Source organism: Nelumbo nucifera, chromosome 1, assembly GCF_055504915.1.
Source record: "Nelumbo nucifera cultivar China Antique chromosome 1, China Antique-T2T, whole genome shotgun sequence".
Classification (NCBI taxonomy): Eukaryota; Viridiplantae; Streptophyta; class Magnoliopsida; order Proteales; family Nelumbonaceae; genus Nelumbo; species Nelumbo nucifera.
In genome coordinates, this window is record NC_142649.1 from 6,614,758 (window position 1) to 6,637,465 (window position 22,708).

At 41.4% G+C, this 22,708-nt stretch overlaps 1 protein-coding gene across 3 annotated transcripts; it reads left to right on the plus strand.

Annotated features, from left to right (window-relative positions):
- The first annotated feature begins 4,095 nt into the window (after positions 1-4,095).
- On the plus strand, positions 4,096-9,919 carry LOC104587022 (S-adenosyl-L-methionine-dependent methyltransferases superfamily protein). Of its 3 annotated transcripts, none has more exons than XM_010244451.3 (8): positions 4,096-4,561; positions 5,330-5,510; positions 5,670-5,732; positions 6,924-6,993; positions 7,179-7,279; positions 7,678-7,722; positions 8,041-8,511; positions 9,462-9,919. In XM_010244451.3, the coding sequence occupies exons 2-8, from the start codon at positions 5,376-5,378 to the stop codon at positions 9,630-9,632; spliced, it is 1,056 nt and encodes a 351-aa protein (XP_010242753.1). In that variant the 5' UTR covers positions 4,096-4,561; positions 5,330-5,375; the 3' UTR covers positions 9,633-9,919. The 3 variants fall into 3 exon arrangements, with proteins under 3 accessions (XP_010242753.1, XP_010242754.1, XP_088746782.1); XM_010244452.3 differs by having other exon boundaries at positions 4,296-4,561; positions 5,334-5,510; XM_088890656.1 differs by having other exon boundaries at positions 4,352-4,561; positions 5,251-5,510.
- The last annotated feature ends 12,789 nt before the right edge of the window (positions 9,920-22,708 follow it).

Consider the following 22,708-nt stretch of genomic DNA (forward strand, 5'->3'; position numbering starts at 1 on the left):
AGATCTTGAAAATTTACTAAAAAAAAAAATAGGATAACCCCAATCAAACATTGAAGTGTCAAGTTATGGCTTTCAAAAGTTTCCACATAATTAAGTGTGCAACATGCAACCTGGTTACTGGGTTGAACGGGGCAATGGTTGAACACTTGAACTGCCCGAGTAAGACAGTTTTTAACTGAAAGGGGGAGTTTCAATAGAACCAAATCCAAGATCAAGGCCGATTGACAGTTTGAACGGTTCAATCGGCCAAGTCAACAATAAGTTGAAAACATTGATGATAAATAAGAAAAATTTTTATTAATGATGGAAATGGAATGTAAAATTTAAAACCAATTGAAAGTAAAACTAATGCCCTATTATCTCTCATTAAACCTCATTTCTAAGGTATATTCTCTTATTAAATCATATATTTATGACATATTTTTCTCATTATTAAACTCTACTAATTAAATCCACAACATTATTTTTAATAATATAAAAATAAATATTTTAAAAAATAATTTGAAAACAAAACCATTTTCTTCCCTCTCAAATCTTGGTGGTGGGTTAGCAGTTCAACAATTTGGGGTCAAATACGTTAATAAATAATGTCATAATTAAACAATAAAAATAAAATATATAATACAAAAAAGGGCACATCACTAATATTGTATATTCATTATACTGAACAAAAAATAAGTATGAAATATAAGAAATATTTTTATAAATGATGAAAATGGAATGCCAAAGTTAAAATCAACCTAGAAATGAGATGATGTCATAGTCAAATAATAAAATTTTTAAAAATATATAATACAAAGAATCACAAAAATAAATGTTATACATAAGATATAATATTATATATTTATTAAAAATAAAATATTTGATACATCTATAATATTATACATTCATTATATTGAACAAAAATAAATATATACATAAGATACAATTTTATCAATAATGAAAATGTAATACATAATTTAATGTCAACTTAGAAATCGAATTTTTCTTTGGGTCATGGGTTAGTGGTTTAGGTCAATTGGATTAATCGATGATATGGTAATTAAATAATAAATATTTAAAAAGTAATAAAAAAGTACAAGTAATCAAAAGAATATATAAAAATTATTTATTAACTATGTCAAACAAAAATTAAATGTGATAAGTAAAAGTTATTTATATAATATAGATGAAATATATAATTTAAACCGATCCGAAAGCAAAGCTATTTTATTATCTAAATGGTGGGTCAATGATCCAACTTTTCAAAGAAATTCATGTTGTTATAATTGAATAATAAATATTTAAAAAAATATCAAACACAAAAAATAAAAAAAATACAGAGTTTTGTCAAAGACATATTTTGAAGCATTTCTAATGTCATATAATCATCATGTTAAATAAAAATAAGTATTAAAATAAAATTGTTTTTATTTAAGATAGGAATTGAACACAAAATAATTATTATAGTAATAATTTGTAGTAGTAGTAGTAGTCATCATCATCATTGTAATTTAAAATTTTTGCACGTACACATTTAGTACAAGTATTTAAGTTTATTTTTAGTTGTATTGTTACTTTTGTTAATTTTTAATTTATATTTTAACTATGATATATCTAAAATTCAAGTAATTAATGAAAAAAAATCATGAATACAATACACATGCTTTATTACTAGTAAAATAAAATGGAAGGCTAAAGGGCTAGTAATGTATCTCCGTTTTTTTTTTTTGGGGGGGGGGGACACAATGCTAAGATTAGACTAGTAAAACTGTCCAATATTAGATGAGTATGTTCCAATTCCTGAATAGTACAACAAAAGATATTGGTAGTCTTCAAAAGAATTTATTATGGAAGAAAACAAATAAGAAAAGAGACCTTCATTGAAAACTGGAGTAATGCTTACTTTCATAAAGCCAATGAGGGCATGGGAATAAGAAAAATGGCCATTATTAATGAAACTAGTTGTCTAAAATTAGGATGAAAAGTGCTGAATGAAGAATATAACCTATGGGAAAGATAATAAGAGCTAAATATTTAATGACCTCTTCCAAATAAAGAAGAGAGAAAATGCCTCTTAGACCTGGAAAGGTACTTTTAGGCTATGTTTGGTTTGAAGGAAAAAAGTAGGGAAAGGAATGGAAAGGCAAGGGAGCCTATACAAGATTTGTAAAGGTTTTCTTACCTTTCCCTACCTTTTCCTTCAAACCAAACACAACCTTAAGTTTTAACCAACGAGAAAATTTAAGAAAGTGTATTTATTACCAGGAAAATTGGTAATGGTAGATCTTGTAAGCTTTGGGATGACAACTGGGCAATGAACAAACCCTTAAGAGAGGTTGAAACAAGTGCCAACAATCAATATAATCAAATTGCTAAAGTAGAAGAGATCAACCAAATAGTAGATTGGATTTATCAAAAATAAATATCCCATTCTTTTATCAAACAACAAAAAATATTGACTATTATTCTCCCATCCATAGAAAAAAAAGGTGTTTGCCCAGATGGGTGCTTTTTCAATTAAGACTCTATTTGGAAGAAGTACAAATACAAATATGTAGAACGCAAAATCTTATATATACTCCTTCCAAACTAAGCCTAAATTGGCTTACAACACCCTAAATTACAAGAGATTCAAATGGGGATGTAAAAACTATTTGGTTCAGTTTGAAAGGAGTACAAATACAAATATGTACTGTGTAAAATACATACAAAATACAATATTTTGTACAATACATATTTGTATTTGTACTCCTTCCAAACTGAGCCTCTGTAACAAAGGTTAATAAAATAGCTTGACCTCCAAAGTTAAAAGTATTCTCATGGTTGCTAATAACAAACAAGCTCCCAACAAAAAATTTAATAGGAGGCCTGAATTATTACCCGGAATGTCAAGTTTATGGATTCAAGGAGGATATATACCACAGTTTGTTTTGTGCCAAATGACAAATCAGGTGTGACCCCATTAAAGACCAAAACTGAGGACAAAAAATGGACCCAAACCAATCAATTATGGAATGGTGGAAAGATTTATCCAATCAAAATGTGAAAAATTTTAGAATCACCTCTTGGTGAAAATAGTTTTATTATTTGGTATTTTTGAAAAAAAAAGGAATTAAAAAATATTTAACAATAAGCAAGTTAATCATAGTTGGATTAGATGGACACTCTTCTTAAACCCATTAATCAAAATTAATTTCAACGCTTCTAGAAGAGACAATGATGATTGTGCATATGATTGCATAGCTAGAAATCATAACGAAAAAATCATGAAAATCATAGTTGTATATGTGACTAAATTCTTAGTATGGTGGCTCAAATGAGAGCAAGCCTGGAAGCCTACAAGCTTGCCAAAGACAGGATTATCGAGATCGAATCAGCCTCCTATCATGTCCCACAGCACATCCCGCTATGTATTAATAACATCTCTAGAATTATTATTTTGGATATTATCATCGAGAGATATTTTTAACATAGGCAGGAGATATTTTCAACACACGGCAGGGATGTGCTGTGGAAAGTTGTAGGGATCAGTCTTGTGGGGACTGATTTGAACTCAGGATTATCCTGGGATTCCAAATTAACTATTGAAATGCTTAAGATCGTAGAGGACACTAACATCAGTGTTATATGTACCATCACGTGCATAATGGAATCAATCATCAGATTGAGGATTTCACTAATCCATAATTGCTGATTCATCTTGCTCGTGGAACTTGGATTATATCATCATCAATGGCGCTCGTGGAGCTTTTTATTTTATTTTATTGTATTATCAAAAAAAGTATCTGACGTGGCACACGTAGATCTCACATGCTGTCCAATTCGAAAACGGGATATGCTCTTTACATTTGGGCGCCTCATAGGCACATCCACCGTGTATTGGAAACATCTCCATGAATAATAACTTGGTAGGATGTGCGTGTAAGGGGCCCTATGTGAAGAGCAGATCCGATCTCGTCGAATTCACATATGCGCCCCCACAAGCGCCTACAGCACATCTTAACCGTGTATTGGGAAGGAGATATTCCCAGTGCACACTGAGATGTGTAAGCGGGGCGCGGCGCGCTCTGTGTGGCGCCAATGTGAATTCCACTGTCTTCCCATATGAGATACGAGAGCGGAGAGCCTCATCGTGTGAGAGAGCCGACCAACGAGCCGGTTTTCCTGGAGTACCTTTTTCTTTCTTTTTAGCTTTTTGATTTAAGTTTTGACGTAAATTGTGCAAATCAATAAAATGCCCTTTACTTTTACTAAAATTGCAAAAACAACAACGTAAGCGCAAACAAAATGAAGGGGGGTTTGTCAGTTAGAGAAGGTATTATGGGAATTTTGATCTTTAAAAAAGTTGGAGGCCGGAAGCAGTGTAGTTGCGGGAGGAAGATCACCTCTCTTCTCTGTTGTCTGTTTTATTCGCGTTTCTTTTGACTTGAAAAGGGACTGGAAGGTCGTAGCGGACTCCTTAGGGTTCTTCTGTGAAATTGCAAGCGTTGAATTTAGGAAGGTCTTTGTTAAGAGTAGGGCGAGATGCTATCTTGAAATCGACAAAATTTCTGTTGTTTCCTTGATTGTATTCTGCAAGGTTTGTTCTCTCTGATGCCAAACTTCGTTGCTTTTCTTCTTCTTCTTTTTTTTTTTTTTGTAGTTCTCGTTTCTTTTATTTACGAATTGTAATCTGGGGGTTCTGTTGAAGATTTGGGTTGGTTCCTTTTACTTTCATTTTCCTTTGATTTTTTTTGGAGAAGGGGTTATTTGATTCTAGTTACAGTTTTAAAATTTTAATTCGATTTTTGATTAATTTTTTCTCATTTAATATTTTTCTATTTGTGCTTAGGATGTTTTATTGGAATCGGGGCTGGCATGATTTCTGTGTTCTTAGTTTTAATTTTAATGCTTTAGTCAATTCGTTTATCTTCATATTAGTCATTAATTTAAGAGGTTCCCTCTTGCCTCAACTGTGATGAATTCATAAGTCTTACTTTAGGGTATTCAAATTTTATGAATTGTTAGGTTCAGACTTTGTTTTGAGAGCAAATTCTGAATTTATTTTTAGGAATGGTATTTGATTTTCCTTAATATTGTTTCCTTTGGCTTTTGAAGGCTGTTGCCGATCTTTGCAATCTGCATTTATTTTAGTTCCTTTTCTTTATTTCTTTTATTTGCTTGCTAATTAATGTTACTTTTTAACCTTTTTCTCTTGATCTACTTCCCAATTTTGTGATTTCAGTGGGACTGCATGTTTCATTTTGATTACTATTAATTTATTTTCAGGGTGTTATCGAATTTGTGGATTTGGAAGGATAATTGGATTTTCTTTTGATCTAAAACTTGAAAGTGGTGATCTTGGTAGGTAGGTTCTTTTTCAACAACTTCAGGGTTGTAAAGATCAGGCTACAATGCGTGCTCCTTCACTGCTTGCGCAGTGCTTGCCTGGCTTGCTGCCCCATGACCGTAGCAGTCATACCATTTCCACCATTCCAGAGAGAGATGTGCAACTTGTTTCCCCAGCAGTTGAAGTTCTCCCTTCAAAGGCAACTTCCATGTCCTGATTCACAGTGTCCTTTTCAAATTAAGTTGATACACACTGCTTTGATTTGTTACGGTTTTGTCAAGAATAGACCCTCAAAATTAGTTAGAAACATGAGATTCCATTATAATTAATAAAAAAATCGTCCTTTTGTTTCAAACAGACAACTCATCCATACAAGTACGCTGGGGAGAATGTGGACTTGCAAGGGCTCAATATCTTCAAGGTATATGAAACCTCTATTTTAGTTTTTCATTTGATAATACTGTTTTTTTCTCTGTTACAAAATGGTATTTATTGATATCAAAAGTCAAAAGGGGTACTCATTTTCATGAAGGCCACAATGGAACAATGTGGAACAATGTCAATTAATAAATTATGCTCTTATTGGAAAATGGAACAATGTCAAAAGTGGCTGCCAAAATGGTCCAAACTTGGTTTAATTGACTTGCCTTCACGGGTTGGTTTGTTAACCGATTTTTTAAAGCTCAAATGCCAACAGTGTTTCAAAAAGCGTAACAGGCTTATGCTTTGAAACTTTCCTTGAGGCAAGGCTTAAGGAAAACACCTCAAGGATTAACCTTGGTGTTCATGCCTGAAAATATAAGGCACAGTCATCACACCTTGAGATGCCTTGCACAAATCTATTCATATATGCATGTGATATTTCTGCTTCCATCTATGCGTCAACATATTTAAATAGGTATGAATTTATGTTTAAAACCTTTCAGTAGTTAATGGTCTTTAAGAATCAGATAACCGTCTCCAAAACTCCTAATACTCTTATAGCTCTTATTTATGTGATCAACTATTTATTTGTGTGGCCTTCCTATATAAAACCATGTTCCTCTTGTCTATGTTTCTACATTTTTGTCATTTTAGTTTTGTGTTTTTCTTAAATAAAAATAGTAAGCGATGTTCACACCTCAAGGCTTATGGTTCATGCATCTAAAGGTCCTAGTGCCACTTCATGTCTCTGTTTTTACAACAGTGGTTCTAACGCATGAATTGGTATTTTTCTTTCTGGCTTCAACTTGTTGACTACTTGAATGTTTATTTCTGAAACAACTGTTTCATCAAATCTGCTGTCAGAATTGATAACTTTGGCTTCTGTGTTATATTTTGCTATTAGTCAGTTACATTCTGAACATTTTTGTTAACAAGATAGTATTTTGTGGAAAGTGAGATCATCATCATCACCTTCATCTAAGCCATTTCCCAACTATATGGAGTTGGCTACATGAGTCCTGTTTTTCCATTCTGTTCTGTTAATGCCATATCCAGTATAAAAACCATTATCCAATGTTGGTCGTAGTTTTTTATTTTTGCATAAAGTGGTCACTCTCAGACCCAAACCTGCTTTCTCCTGCTTTGGGGATTCAAAATTGATTTAATTTGTCTTTTATTATCATTGCAGGGCAGAGTTAGTGTGTCTGATATCATTGGGTTCACTACTAATTCAGATATGATACCTTCAAAATCTGAAGGTAATGGCATTGCTGCTCATAGTTCAGTCCATTACATAGCTGTTAAATTCAGTTGGCATCATCATGACTGATCAAGGATCAAAATTCTGATGTCAATTGAAATAATGTACTTTTCAGCTTAAGTATTGAACAATAACAAATTGTTTCCTTGAGTTTCAACCATAGAAATTCGTTCTCTTTTGCAGGGTCTCTAAAATCCTGGGAGAGCTCTATCGACCTGGTTAACATCCTTAAAAATGAAATTCGAGATGGACGGCTGAGCTTTAGAGGAAAGCGAGTTCTAGAGGTAATCTTTTTAAGAAAAATTGTTGTCATTCTTTGTGTTGGCTTTTGTCTTTCTGATTCCAAATCTATAACCTGCCTCTGTATTCAGCTAGATTATAGAAGATCTGTATGCATAGATTTTAAAATTAATCTTCCAAAGTGACATAAGCACTTCTTTTATGATTTTCATTTTCCCTCTTAACTAAGTACACTTGATTACAATATAGCTTTTGTTATCTTTTTGTTTATATATATATTAAAAAAAAAAACTTTGTATTCTGCTCATCAAAATTACTACCATTAGATTACGATTTTAACTGTAAACTTTATTGGATATAAAAGTTTAACTACTACATCTGCTATTGTTACTATACCTTTTTACCATAATCAGGATTAATTCCACTTTTATAATTGTTGCAGCTCGGGTGTGGCTATGGACTTCCAGGAATATTTGCTTGTGTAAAGGTATATTCTGTTAAATGATTTTATCTTATAATCATGTTGTCTTCATTTTGTCCATATTCGCATGTCAAACCAAAAATATTGTAGTTCTACTTGCACTGCTTTACTTCATTCCATTGAGATTGTATTTAGATTCCAATTTTTCTATCCAAAAGGGAGGAAAGAGTATTGCAAAAAATATTGTCTTTTGAATTGATTTCCCAAAAGGAATACCTTAAAAATTAAAAAGGCGGAAACAAAGAAAGAATTAACTAGGGATACCCCTTTGAGAGAAACTTCTTGCCTGCCCCTTTATCTAATTCATCTTTGAACCAATTACAGGGAGCATATACAGTGCATTTTCAGGATCTCAATGCAGAAACTATAAGATGCACAACAATACCAAACGTGCTTGCTAATCTGGAGCAGGCTCGAGACAGGCATAGCCGACAACCAGAGAGTCCTCTTACACCATCAAGGCATACAATGGCCCCTGATGTTCACTTTTATGCCGGAGACTGGGAAGAACTCCACACAGTCTTGTCGGTTGTGCTGAAGGAAGGGTTTGAGATGACAGCTGGGATGAGCCTGAGCTTTAGTGAAGAGGATTTCATGGATGGCTGCAGCAGTCAGGATGGTAGCATTATTGGGCACGAATCATCCTCAAGACGGTCAAGGAAGCTTTCGGGAAGCCGGGCCTGGGAGAGGGCAAGTGAGACAGATTCAGGAGAAGGCGGGTATGATGTTATTTTGATGGCTGAGATACCTTACTCCATTGCTTCGTTGAAGAAGCTATACACACTCATTAAGAAGGTTAGTTACCTCCATTGGTGTTGCCCCTTCATTTGTGGTCTGAATGGTTATTCTTATATGTTGGGATGCCCATACATCTGGCCTGTCTCTTGATCCAACATTGTCATTTATGCAATGCACATGCAAATGTATCAACCCGATTGGTTAAACTTGGCTGTCAATGACTCAAGGTCTTGCTATTGCATTTTTTTGGATGCTACCCTTGTTTTTAAAAGTAATAATACCTTATGACAAGTTAGGCCTGATAGTCATTGTTATTCCACAGAGCATTTGTGAGTTTAGGCAACACTTTTCAACATTCATTCCTTCTTATGCAGAAACATTGGGGATTTCCAGCTTAAGATCTAGTATTAATTGTTGAGTTAGTAGCATCTAGTTTAGAGATTGTTTACCCAAAAATAGTGATTTGAATAGTAAATTAACATTTAGCACTAGGGGTGTCAATGGACCAGTCTTGGGTTGGATCCCATCCAAATCAAAATCAATTTGGACAGGTTGGACGGACCAATAAGACATTGAATTGGACCTGGTCCACCTGTAATGGATTTACATTGGATTGGGTCGGATTGAACCAATATCCAGTCCATTGGTAGAAGATAAAGTATAAAGAATACAGGTGTCTATGGACCTGGTTTGGGTTGGAACCTATTTAAATTAAAACCAATTTGAACAGATTGGACACTCCGGACATTGAAATGAACTGGTCCAAAATGATCCAGAATATTCATTAGATTGGATTGGACCTGGTCCATCTGTAATGGACTCAAATTGGACTGGATTGGATTGACACCCCTACATAGCACTGCCAGTTTCCTTTCAATCAGAAATATGGAACCAGAACTTGATAGACCAATGTTATGATCATCTCTTGTGCATGTAATATGCTATTATTGATTCTATTTCAATATTTCCTAATTCATTCTCCCTTTTCTTTTCTTTGTAATAACCAGTGCTTACGACCACCCTATGGAGTTATGTATCTGGCTGTAAAGAAGAATTATGTTGGTTCCAGTGGTGGAGCACGCCAGCTTAGAGGTTTGGTAGATGAGGAAGGCATTTTTGGGGCTCATGTAGTGACAGAGATGGCTGACGGAGAGATTTGGAAGTTCTTTCTCAAGTGAACACCAACTAGGCAACAAATCTCTTCCCAACCAGCCAAATGTAGGTTTCTTTTTATCCAGCATTTTTATCTGTAAAAATTGCAAAGCTTTGTTTATTTGTTTCTGCAATGTAATAATAAGAACGTTGGGTATGAATCACTAGACTGCTAGCCGAGCCTTTGCTAGCCATGCCATCTGTAAATTTTCCTTGTCTCTTCATTACCTCGATTTTTCCCTATATCAAACTGTACAATGAAGTATGCTAGTAAATTTCAGTTATGTTTTGAGATACTTTTTATCTGTTTAAAGTCGGTGCATCTGTTCCAAGTCTAAAAGGCTATTTTCACCATAAAATCTGACCAGCTCTGTGTCATAAGCACTCTCCTGCACAGTAGAGAGAATTCAAGTGGCTACAGCCCTGGCCTGGCCTGGGTTGTTGGCCTGAAACATAAGCCTGGGCCAGGCCTCATTCTGGGCCTATGAATTTTATATATAAAATATTGAATAAATATCCTATTTTGTATTATATGTCATTATAATGTGTATAAAAATTATTTTATACATTTTGTGATATGAAATATCATATATAATATGCATTATAACTTTATAAGTGTATGATATTTATATAAAAATTAAAATATGACATAAAAAACACATAAATATGGATAAATAATATAAATATAAATATGTCTTGGTTGGGCCAGACCTGAAGTATTGGGCCCAAGTCTGGCCCTAAAATTTGTGGGCCAGATGCAGGCCCGAGCCTGGAATGTTTTGGGCTGAGCATTGTAGGTCGGGTTGAAAATGATCACCCCCTAATTCCAAGGCCACTCACATGGAACAAGGGGTATGCTCTAGGTCTTTGTTAGGAATGGCAATAGAAGGTGGGGATAATCCCCATGTTTGATCCCTAATGGAGACGAGTTCACCATCGGGGACCTGAATCCCTATACTTTTAATTAAAATTTGTTTCAAAAACATATAATTGAGGTTAGGGTAGTGTGGGGATTCCATTCCCCATCCACATCAAGTCTATCTCCTCCTCTGATCTTGTTGGGAGGGTGTTGGAGCATAGGTGATCTTACTCTCTCAAAAACAGCTCTTAGCTCTTTCTCTCTCTCTCCTTATTACAACAACGACAAATAACATCTTCGACATTTGGATGAATGCATGTAATTTAAGAATCTCGTGTCACGCAACATGTAGCCAATAGGGCAATTTATTTTTACTTTTGTGAATAACACTATTATTTTTCAATCATTTTATTGTAGAAGAATAAGATATTTGAACATGGTAAGTAAATTAAAATTATGGCAAATTTTTTAATCTATCCTTACTATTTAGTTAAATGACAAATTGTATCTTTATTGTTTAACTATTGCCTTAAACTATTCTTATTGTTTTTGACAATTGATTAGTTCTGTTAGTGTCCATTAATATTCTATCAAAATTTATACATATTTGACATTACATGACGTTTAATTTTTTTGAAAACACAATATTACCCTTATCCCTTCCTCTCGAATCACTCTCTCTCTCTCTCTGTCACACACTCTATCCTCTTTTTTTTTACAAGGTCTCCGTTCCTAGTTGCAGGGAGAGAAAGTGAGGGAGGTATGATGATACTGGATAGAGAGAGGTAAGGCATTCCTTGTGTATAATCTCACTGTAGAGCCTTTGAGCATGCTATGATGATTCCAACACACACCAAAACCAGGATCCCTTGGCTTCGAGTGAACGATTTCGAACAACATCGGAAAATAAGGAAAACTGATTTTTTTTCTGCTATGAACTCAAATGATGAAACAAGCCAAAGTTGTTATTTGATTTTGTAGAAAATGCTTCCGCAGCTCTGAGGGTTCAATGGACTATTTAACCCAACATAGTCCTTCAAATTCCCTGCAAACTAGTGAAATACAGCACAATTCCATCTTTAGTCACTGTCAACCAAATCTGGTTCTCAAACAAAGGTGAGACCATTACATCTGTCAACCAAATCCCGACCATTCTCAAACAAAGGCGAGACCATTACATCTTTCAACCAAATCTGGACCATTACAGTTGTTAAACAGTAAAGGTATAATTTGTTAATTAGTTAAATAGTAGGGGTAATTTAAGGAATTTGTCCTTAAGATTATATTCATATAAATTTCAATTTTATTTAATTAAATTATATATTTATATTGATGAATACAAAAATTTTTCTGCAAAATCAACAATAATGATGAAGTTGCTATGATGGCTCAACATCATTTTAATATTTGAAGCTCTATTAACTTTTTTTATTGGTATTAGTGAACAACGATAATCATAAACAATGCTATTAATGATTCTTGTATTGAATTTTACATAATAATGCTTGATATTTATTTTGATCATAAACAATATCATTTTAATAAGGAGATTTTCAATTTCTTTTTTTTTCTAATAGTAACATTTATTTTGAGTTACATTATTGTTCACTTACACTAATTTATGATTTCTAATATTTTTTTGGAGGCAAATGATATGAAGTTTATATTTCCTTTTGCTCATTTAAACATCAAATTGAATATTGGATTTTCCAATACATCTCATGGGTCCCGACTAATTTCTAACTATTTTATTTTAAATTTATTACACTATACATTTTTTTACATAAACCAATTAAAGGTATATAATAGAGAAAGCTGAACTATATTAGAAAAAAGCAGCTCAGCTAAGCGTGTTGAAGGGCTCTAATTGAATTCATTTTTAAACTTAGAGAAGCAAATTAACCACTTTATTTTGACAACTACACGTTTAAAAGTTGTAAAATAAATTAATTAACCCCCTTTTTTTGCTTCATAAATAAAACAATAATATACCATTTTTTTGAGAAAATTAGAACACACTAGGCAAATGCTTCCTCGTGCATGTAATTAGCATGCATGCAGTTCACTTATTGGTTGATTATGGTGTCTTCAATTGCCGATTTGCCAAGATGAGAATATATTTATTTATACGAATCTGTTGGGATCATGGCTGAGTTGGACCAGAGAGACACGTGGCCACCGAGTCATCGCTCGACCACGTCGGCATAGTCCGGCCGAGCTATGTTACTATCATGGTCCCCCGCCTTATCCCTTCAGCCACGTCAGCTACACTCCACGCGGATAAGCTCAACTACGGATAAGGGTGGGAAGACAACTCCGCCGAGGAGTAGGACTCTACCCTGGTAACTTCGGTGGAGAGCTCTATCCCAATTATCCCGAAACCCTAATCTGACCAGGAGGCGGACCCCCGACTATAAAAAGGTAGGGGATTCAATTCCAACTTCTAACACCCATACTATTACTTTGCTCGGACCAGCATCCTCATTGCTCGACCCAACCGTTCACCGCCCTTTCAGTGACTTGAGCGTCAGAGTGTCTACCCGGAAACAACTCCTCGGGCCTCTGACTTCTTCTCTAGATCGCAAGTTACATAGCGTGGCACTGTCCTTATAAGCTCGGCACCACCCAGTCAGCAAGGATTATCTGGTTGCTCTCCTCAGTTCGTGCACTACCTCGGATTGAGCAATATCATATTGGCGCTGTCTGTGGGAATGCACAAAAAGCCATCCCAAAAAATCCTTCACCGCGCAACCTCAAAACCGATCAAGATGCCTAAAAACCAGTCCGAAAGATCAGCAAGCCGTTCCCCATCTCGAGAGAACCGACATCACAGCTCCTCGCATCAAGAAGCCCCGCAACCCTCGGTCGTAGTGGACCCAGTGCAGTTTCGAGGTATGCAAGAGAAGGTTGACAAGATCCTCGAGTTCATGCAGGCGCTGGGGGCTGTCGTTCCGCCCAACCGGGCAGTCCCCCCTCATGCCTCGACGTGCACGAAGGACTATCCTCGGACCGAGGACCCCAAAGTATGTCGGCCGGATGTGAAGGGAGCGCGGTCCGAGCGAGAGAGGCAGGACACGACCTAAAGGCCCACCTCTACTGCCCGCTCCCGCGAGCAGGATCACCACAACCAAACATGCCAATCAGCTCGGATCCCCTACAGAGAGAGACTCGGCAAGAGGATGCCGCCCTTCGTGGTCTCCATTGCCGAGTCAAGCTCGATGAAGGACCACCCTATGCGACCCAAGAAGGGGAAGGCCACCCACACGGCGGCCCCGAATGATAGAGGCGCCGAGATCAAAGAGCTTCGGCAACATTTAGAAGAACTGGAACGCACTCATACCCATAAGAGCATGACGCCTGCCATAGACCAGCCAGCACGGGCTGTCGCACATACCGTCAAGGAGCCGTCCTTCATCTAGGACATCATGGACTAGATGCCCCTGCTGGATGGCAAACCCCCAATTCAACAAATACAACGGGAACACTGACCCTTTCGACCATATCGCAGCACTCAAAGCTCAGATGATGCTGCATGGCGCATCGGAAAGACTGATGTGCAAAGCCCTTGTAACCACCCTGCAAGGTCCAGCTTTGGCGTGGTACTCCTCTCTGCCTTCGCGCTCCATAACGTCATAGGACCAGCTGGAGACCCAGTTTCTGGCGTAGTTCACCACTAGCTAGAAGCATTGGAAAACTTCGGCCAGACTCATGCAAATCCGACAGAGGAAGGCGGAGACCCTCAGAGATTACCTGGCAAGGTTCAACAAGGAGGCACGCCAGGTCAGGGACTTAAACCAATCAGTTGCAGTTATGGCCATACAGCACGGAGACGAAGATGATAAGTATATCAATGTTGAAGAGGCTCAGACGCAGCTCAGATACGAAAATGAGAAGCCCGACAAGAAGAGGAGAAACACCGACAAGCGGAAGTCCGAGAGGTCGGACCATAGACCTCGGACCCCTCCACCGACCTACCAGAATTTCACGCCGCTAAATATTCTATGGTCTGAAATTCTGATGCAAATCTGTGACCGCAATTATGTCAAGTGGCCCGAGAAGATGGAGACGCAAAGTAACAAGAGGAACCGAGACAAATACTATGAGTTCCATAAGGACCACAACCATAACACGGAGAACTGCTTCAACTTGCACAACCATATTGAAGATCTGATCTGGTGTGGTTACTTCAGCGGTTTCATCAACAGAAGTGAGAAGCCAGCCCAAGAAGAGCGAAGAACGGATGAAGATCGACAACTACCACCCCGAGGCCCCCTAGTCGGCGTTATCCATGTCATATCATGAGGAACTGCCGCAAGAGGGGAGAGCAGCTCGGGTCGGAAGAGATATGCCCGGCTGTGCAAGATCGACGATCGAGGTCACAAGAAGAAGCGCAGCACATCTATCACCTTCATCAATGATGACCTCTGAGGGGTCTAGACACCACACAACAATGCCTTGGTCATCACGGCCGAGGTGGCTAACTTCGAGTTGCGGTGGATTCTAGTTGACACAGGGAGCTCTGCCAATGTACTATTCGAAGATGCATTCAAAAATCTCGGCATCGATAGAGAGCGGCTAACGCCGGTCAACACTCCCCTGATGGGATTCTTGGGAGAGCCCCTCTTGCCCATTGGGAGAATAACTCTTCCCCTCTTGATCGAAGACGACAACGTCACTGCGACGGCCATGGTAGACTTCATCGTGGTGTGTTGCTACTCCTCTTACAACGTGATCCTCGACAGGCCGACCCTCAACACCCTGTCGGCCGCAGTCTTTACCTACCACCTTGCCATGAAATTTCCAACCAAGTACAGCATGGGGTGGCACGTGGAGACCAGAGAACAGCGCGACACTGCTATCAGCTCTCCTGCCGAGGACCACGTCCAACCGCCGAAACATTGATGGCAGAGGCTTAAGACTTATGCGATGAGGTAAAGGCACAGCGTAGCCAACCCGTGGAAGACCTCATCCAGGTCCCCCTCTCTGAAGAAGATCTCGAAAAGACAGTCCAAGTTTGCTCCCTACTATATGACCACCTCCGAGATGAACTTGTGCAACTACTAAGGAACAATGTCGACGTATTCGCTTGGTCAGCAGCGGATATGCCCGGGATCGACCTTGAAGTTATCACACATCGGCTGAACATCAACCCACGCTACTGACTTGTGAAGCAAAAAAAGAGGAGCTTCACCATAGAGCGGTGGCAAGTGATCGCCGACGAAGTACAAAAACTGCTTGATGTTGGCTTTATTTTGGAGGTCAAGTACCCCGACTAGCTGGCCAACGTAGTAATGGTGAAGAAGGCCAACGGGAAGTGGAGCATCTGCATCGACTTCACTGACCTAAATAAAGCCTACCCCAAATACAGCTTCCCCCTGCCGAGGATTGACTAGCTCGTCGACACAACGGTGGGGCATGAGCTACTGAGCTTCATGGATGCCTTCTCAAGTTACAACCAAATCCGGATGCACCCAAATGACCAGGAGCGAACAACTTTTATCACCGACCGCGGCCTGTACTACTACAAAGTAATGCCCTTCGGCCTCTAGAACGTTGGCGCCACTTATCAGTGGCTGGTGAACGAGGTATTCAAAGAACAACACAGCCGAAATGTAGAAGCATATGTCAACAATATGCTCCTAAAGAGAAAGAAAGTCGAGCGTGCTTTTGGGGTCGACTCAGAAAATACAAGATGAAGCTAAACCCAACCAAGTGTGCTTTTAGGGTCAACTCTGGCAAGTTCCTGGGGTTCAGGGTGACACAGAGGGATCGAAGCTAAGCCGAAGAAGATAAAAGCCATCCTTGACATGCCATCTCCTCTTACCCATAAAGAGGTGCAACTACTCATCGGAAGAATAGCCGCTTTCAGCAAGTTTATGTCCAAACCCACAGACCGGTGTCTCCCTTTCTTCAAAGCCCTTAAGAGACCAAAAGATTTCCATTGGACCGAAGAATGTGACCAATTTTTCCAGGAGTTGAAGTGGTACCTGAGCTCGCCGCCCATCCTGACCAAGCCAAACCCAGGGGACAAACTATTGCTCTACCTCTCGGCTGGAGATGAGGTCGTCAGCTCGGTGCTAATTATGAAAGAAGACCGGGTACAAAGGCTGATCTACTAAACCAACAAAGTCCTCAGCGGTGCATAGACCCGGTACTCCAACCTGGAAAAGTTAGCCTTAGCTCTCGTCACAGCCACCAGAAAGCTTCGACCTTACTTCTAGGCCCAAAGCATCAAGTACTTACCAACCGGACCCTTAAGCAGATACTGCAGAGGCCGGAAGTATCTGGCTACCTAGTCAAGTGAAGCGTGGAATTAAGTGAGTTTGACATCGAGTACGCACTCCAACCGGTGAACAAAACCCAGTCCCTAGTAGATTTCATCGTAGAATGTACATTCACCACCGAGAAACCGGCCCCGCCGCCCCTAGTATGGACTTTACACGTAGATGGCTCATCGAACCAGCAGAGCAGTGGCGCCGACCTCATCCTCCTTGACCCAGACAACGTAGTGTTGGAACAAGCCCTTAGGTTCGAGTTCAAGGCGTCCAACAACGAGGCCGAGTATGAGGCCTTGATTGCTGGGCTCCACCTTGCCTTGGACCTCAGGGCCCAAAGAATCGAGGCCTTCAGCAACTCGCAGCTAGTGGTCATTCAAATCCACGGCCAGTTCGAGGCTCGGACCCCCTCCATGGTGAGTTATCTACAAAAGGTGCAAGAGCTCACTCAGCGGCTCGAGCATTTCAATATTCAACAAATCCCTCGAGCCAAGAACACCTGAGCCGACACCCTTTCGAACATCGTGCCAACGATTGTTCTTTTCCTCCCAGTACAGCACGACCCATCTTGGATGGACCCCATAACCGAGTATTTTCAAGAAGGTGCTCTCCCGAAAAATCGAGCGAAAGCAAAGAAGCTCCAACACATAGCAACCCAGTACTACCTCATCCAGGGTTAGCTCTACCGCCGCTCCCTCACTCTCCCATACCTGAAGTGTCTCCCCCTAGTCGAAGCAGACTACGTCCTCCAGGAGATACATGATGGCATTTGTGGAGATCACCCCGGCGCGTGCACGTTGGCCCATAAGGCAGTTCGGCAGGGCTACTTCTGGTCGACGATGAAGCAGGACACCGCCCAATTAATTCGAAAGTGCGATAGTTGCCAGTGGCACTCCAACCTCCATCACTAGACTGTGGCCCCCCTGAAGCTAATCACCAACCTGTGGTTGTTCACCTAGTAGGGAATGGACATCCTCGGCTCCTTTCCCACTGCGGTTGCGCAAAAGAAATTCCTTCTTGTAGCAGTAGACTACTTCACGAAGTGGGTGGAAGCCGAAGCCTTGGCACGCAACACAGCTTATAATGCCCGAAACTTCTACTGGCAGGGTATTGTCTGCCGCTTCGGCATCCCTTGCGTGCTCATCATGGACAATGAGACACAATTCACCGACACAAAGTTCGAGGCCCTCTGTGCTGACCTAAGTATCGATCATCGGACCACTATAGTACACCGACCCAGAGTAACAGCCAGACCGAGGTAACCAACTGAACCCTACTACACGGCCTGAAAATGCGCCTAGATCAAGCCAAGGGAAGGTGGGTTGAGGAGCTGTTGAGCATACTTTGGGCATACAGAACGGCCCCGCGGACCACCACCGGAGAGACCCCTTTTAGCTTGACTTACGGGGCCGAGGCCATAGTCCCCGTAGAGATAGGTTCCCCAACTATCCAGACCGAGCTATTTAATGAGGGGCAGAATAACAAAGATCTACGCGTGGAATTGGACATAGTAGAATAAGCCCGAGACCAGGCACATGTAAGAATGGCCGCACAACAGCAAAGGATGGCAAATCACTACGACTCCAAAGTCAGAAGACGCGAATTCAAGACATGCGACTTCGTCCTACGCAGAGTCATAGTCCCCACACCCGAAGAAGGCAAGCTCGGACCAAATTGGGAAGGTTGTACAGAATCACCAAGGTCCTCGGACCGAGTACTTATAGGCTCAAAGACCTCGAAGGCTAACTGATACCAAGGAGTTAGAACTCGGGAAATCTCTAGATGTACTACCAATAGATCTACAAGCAATAAAAGTTTCCTTTCTTTTAAGCTACATCTCTGACCCCCAGGCACATACACGCTCACTGCACACACTACACATGCACAAGCCAAGCCGCACTATTGACCAAGTTGACTCCGCCAATCCCAGAACGGCCGAGCCCAAAACGCCCAACTCGGTGGCGTATCGCCGACTAAGCTACCCAACTTAGCTGACCACGGCTGAGCCTAAATGTGGAGAAAGAACGCCCCCGCCCACTAAGGCCTGAGGGTGGTCGTGGAACTCCACACAACTACTAGCTTAACAGTTGAGTTAGTTGGGAAACGACTAGCCCTAGAAGGGCCCCAAAGGCTCCCGAGACCAGAAACTGAGCATCCCATGGCTGAGAGCTCAGGAACCGAAAGATCTTGGTCAATCATACCTCGGTCGGCATAAGGTTGAGGATGCCGAGGCATAGCCCAACCCAGCACGGGATAGCCCAGCCGGCCATGCTTCGGCTAGCAAACAAACAACAAATGCACGAGTAAAAATAGCAACAACAACAAGATGCACGTATATAGTCAACACAAAGAAGAGTTGATATTCGTGATATTCAACTTAAGATGGTTCATTACATCGTTTAAGGCTCGACATACCAAGTCAATACAAAAAAAATAAAAAAAAGAGCACAACAAAGACATAAAAAGCATAAGAAACAGTCGCTCAATCCTCAGAAGCAGAGTTAGCAGCCCCATCAACAGCTTCATCCTCGTCCCCAGCCTCTTCATTGGCTTCCTTGGCGGAACCCTGTGGAGTATCCGGATCGCATGCTCCCCAACCCTGCGACTCCTTGGCCAACTTCGGGTGGCGGCAAAGGATCCTTCGGCAGAAGATGTTGAATCCAGCTGTGAAGGAAGCCTCGACGTACTCATCCATGTGCAGTTGCATCTCCTCCGACGTCTTATACTGGTTGACTGCCTCCAACTTCAGCCTCTCCCGCTCCGTCATTAGCTCAAAGATCTCCTGCTTCAGCCCGCGGACAACGTTGGCCTGCTCGGCCAACTGCGCCTTAATCTCGGCCACCTCTCTCTCTAGTGCGGCCAACCATTCTCCCGCAACCTGAAGCTCAGTCAATTGCGCCTTCTGTCGCAGATATTCCGAGTGCTCCCACTTGTATAATGTTCTAAGGTCCCGGAGATGATCGACCAACGGAACAGCCGCACAAATGTTTTGCAGAAGAAGAGCGATGAGCGTACCAAAAGAAACAAACACAAGGGGTAAGTAAAGAACCTACCTGGGCTGCGAATCGCAAAAGCACACACTCTAAGGCTCCGCCGCCAACCCCCACCAACTCTTGAGCCATGGACATAGTCATGATCCCTTGCAACAACTGCTCCGGAACCCCAGACGCCTCCAGGTTGTCATCAACACGAACCGACCATCGCGGCATGTGCAGGCCCGAGTTGTTCCCACCCATCTCTGTCCTCGATGCACCTGTAGGACGACGAGCCCCTTTAGGGTCAACCACCACGACGTCATTTTGCTCAACCTCCCATTGTCGGACCCTCCTGTGCCTACGAGCCACCCTATCTACAGATCGCGGAAGGTTTGCCGCCTTGGGCAGAGCCTCTAGCTGCACGCCAACCCGCCCCTGCCTCTGTCGAAGTGACCTCATATGGCGAACAATATCATCCTCACTGGCCATCCTGATGCCTACAACACAGAATGCCCAAGATGAGTAGAAAGCAAACAAGGAAGAAACAACTTAGCAAGCAAATAGTAGAGAAAACACACCGGCGAGCATCAACATCTCCAAACATGTGTACGCGATCACATTTATTTCATGGATCATGCTAAGGGCCGACCTCTCCTCCCAAGTGAGCGTCGTCCACCGGGGCTGAGGCACATTTGTCCTCGGCTCCCGTAGCTCAACCTGAAAAGGGAGACCCCTAGGAATGCGCACAAAGAAGAATAACTCCTTCTAGTGCCTCATAGAAGGAGCCCCGACTAGCAACTGAACATCCCACCTACTCGAGAAATAGTAGTAGCCCTGTTGGTGGTGCTTCAGCTGAAGCATAAAGCTCACCATCCCCGGAGTTAGCTCGATATCACGGACCGCGCAATACGACATAAGGCCAAGTAGAAACGTGAAGGAATTCGGCATTAACTGCACCGGCAGCACCCTATACTAGTTCAGTACCTAGACGACCCCCTCACTCAACGGGAATCTCAGCCTAGCCTCTAAGCTATGCTCGTACATGCATATCTTGTCGAGTTGAGCATCAGTGGCCATCTTGCCGGGCAGCAGACACCTCATTTAGTACTCCGCGGGGATGACGTGCATAGCTCGGATCCAAGCCATATCCCCGGGCGTCAAGACGTAGGGCGTGGTGCCAAACCGGTGACCTGTCCGTAGAGGAAGTTCCGCCTCCATCCCGGATGAGCCAGCCTCGGCCACCACGACTTCGACAGCCACAAAATTTCTCAGCTTAGGCTCATAGTTCGAGCCACGAAAAGAGTTGGAACCAGAACTACTAGGGGACCCGGAAGAGGAAGAGGACCGACAAAATGAAAGAGACATACCGGGCAAATTACAGAGTTGAGGAACGAGAGCCACCGAGCAACCCGTTGAGCAATCTGCCGAGCACCCCGTCGAGCAATCCACCGAGCACCCTGTCGAGCAATTTTCCGAGCAATACCAACCACCTTCCTCGCGAATGACACAAAGGGAGGGATCCCCCCCTTTTTTTTATAACCACCAGGGGCATGGCCCGAGCAGAGATCAACGGTACAGATGAAGCACCTTTGGCAACCATGAAAGATCAATCGACACGACCGATGACGCACGCACAAAGCATCGAAAATCGAGGCGATGCCCCCGACAGGATGTGGCTCCGACCATTAATTGTGCAGGTTCGACCCTCAGTGTTGGTCCAACCATCGATGCAGATCCTCGACTGTGCCGCTCAAGAATGTTGGCCCAACCGGAATGCCTAGTACCAACCTCAACCGAGCCCCGATGCCAGATAAGGCTATACAACCACACAATAGTTCGATCGAGCATTCCCCCTCCTCGACAGTAGAACTGGGGGGACTGGTTCAGGAACCGAAATTTCGATTCTTTTTTTAGCTCTACAGCCGATGATCGGTGGACTCCTCGGCAACAACATCGCTGCGCGGACAAGGCAATAGCTCGAAAGTTCCTCGGCAACGCCCAACACTGTGCGGACAATACGCATGCTTGGAAGTTCCTCAGCGAACCAAGAGAACCTTGACCCTCGACTTCAGAGCTGGGGGAGTGGTGTTGGGGTCATGGCTGAGCTAGCCCAAAGAGACATTTGGTCGCCCAGTCAACGCCCAACCACGTCGACAAAGCCCGACTGAGCTATGTTACTATCATGGTCCCTCGCCTTATCCCTCCTGCCACGTCAACTACACGCCACGGGGATAAGCTCGACTACGGATAAGGATGGGAAGACAACTCCGCCGAGGAGTAGTGTTAGACAGTTATGCCCTTAGCTCTAATTAGATTGATGTATCTTTTGACATTTATTGTAAATGAATAAAGTACATAATTGATTCATGTCATTGTGGTGTGTTTCTGTGTAATACCTTTAAACTGGACACTTATGAGACTCGTGTTAGTTTAGAATCTTCACAGCCGTTGGATAGATCTGGGGAGATTTATCCTACCAAAGCTGATGTACTGCCAAGTTGGTTAGGGTGGCTTGTCTCAACTTCCAGGGTGAGACTTGAGGTACATTCAATGTGGGTTTTTTTGAAACCCTGAACCAGACCAAAATTTCAATATTGCCTTAGACCTTGGAGATAAATTGACAAAACTGGAATGTTACACCTAAACCCTAGACTTGATTATGGTACTACACTAGGTGTCGGATTGGGCTGCCTTTGATATGCCAATTAGAGAGATCCTTCAAAGGGTCAAAACTTGGGTATGTTGGGACAGTCCGAGAATTCACCTGAGTGGGTGATCATAATGACAAGATCAGCCCCTTTGTTGGACAAAGTGAATGATTGGGTAATGCACTCTCTCCGATGGAAACCTAAACTGTCGGCAATTGATTTCAACCATTGAAATTTGTTTTTGAAAAATATATTTGTATAGAGATATACATATATTTTATGGTTTCAAAATGTTTGCAAAAAGGTTTTAATTCCCGGGATCAATGTGAGTAGAGAGTGTAGCAC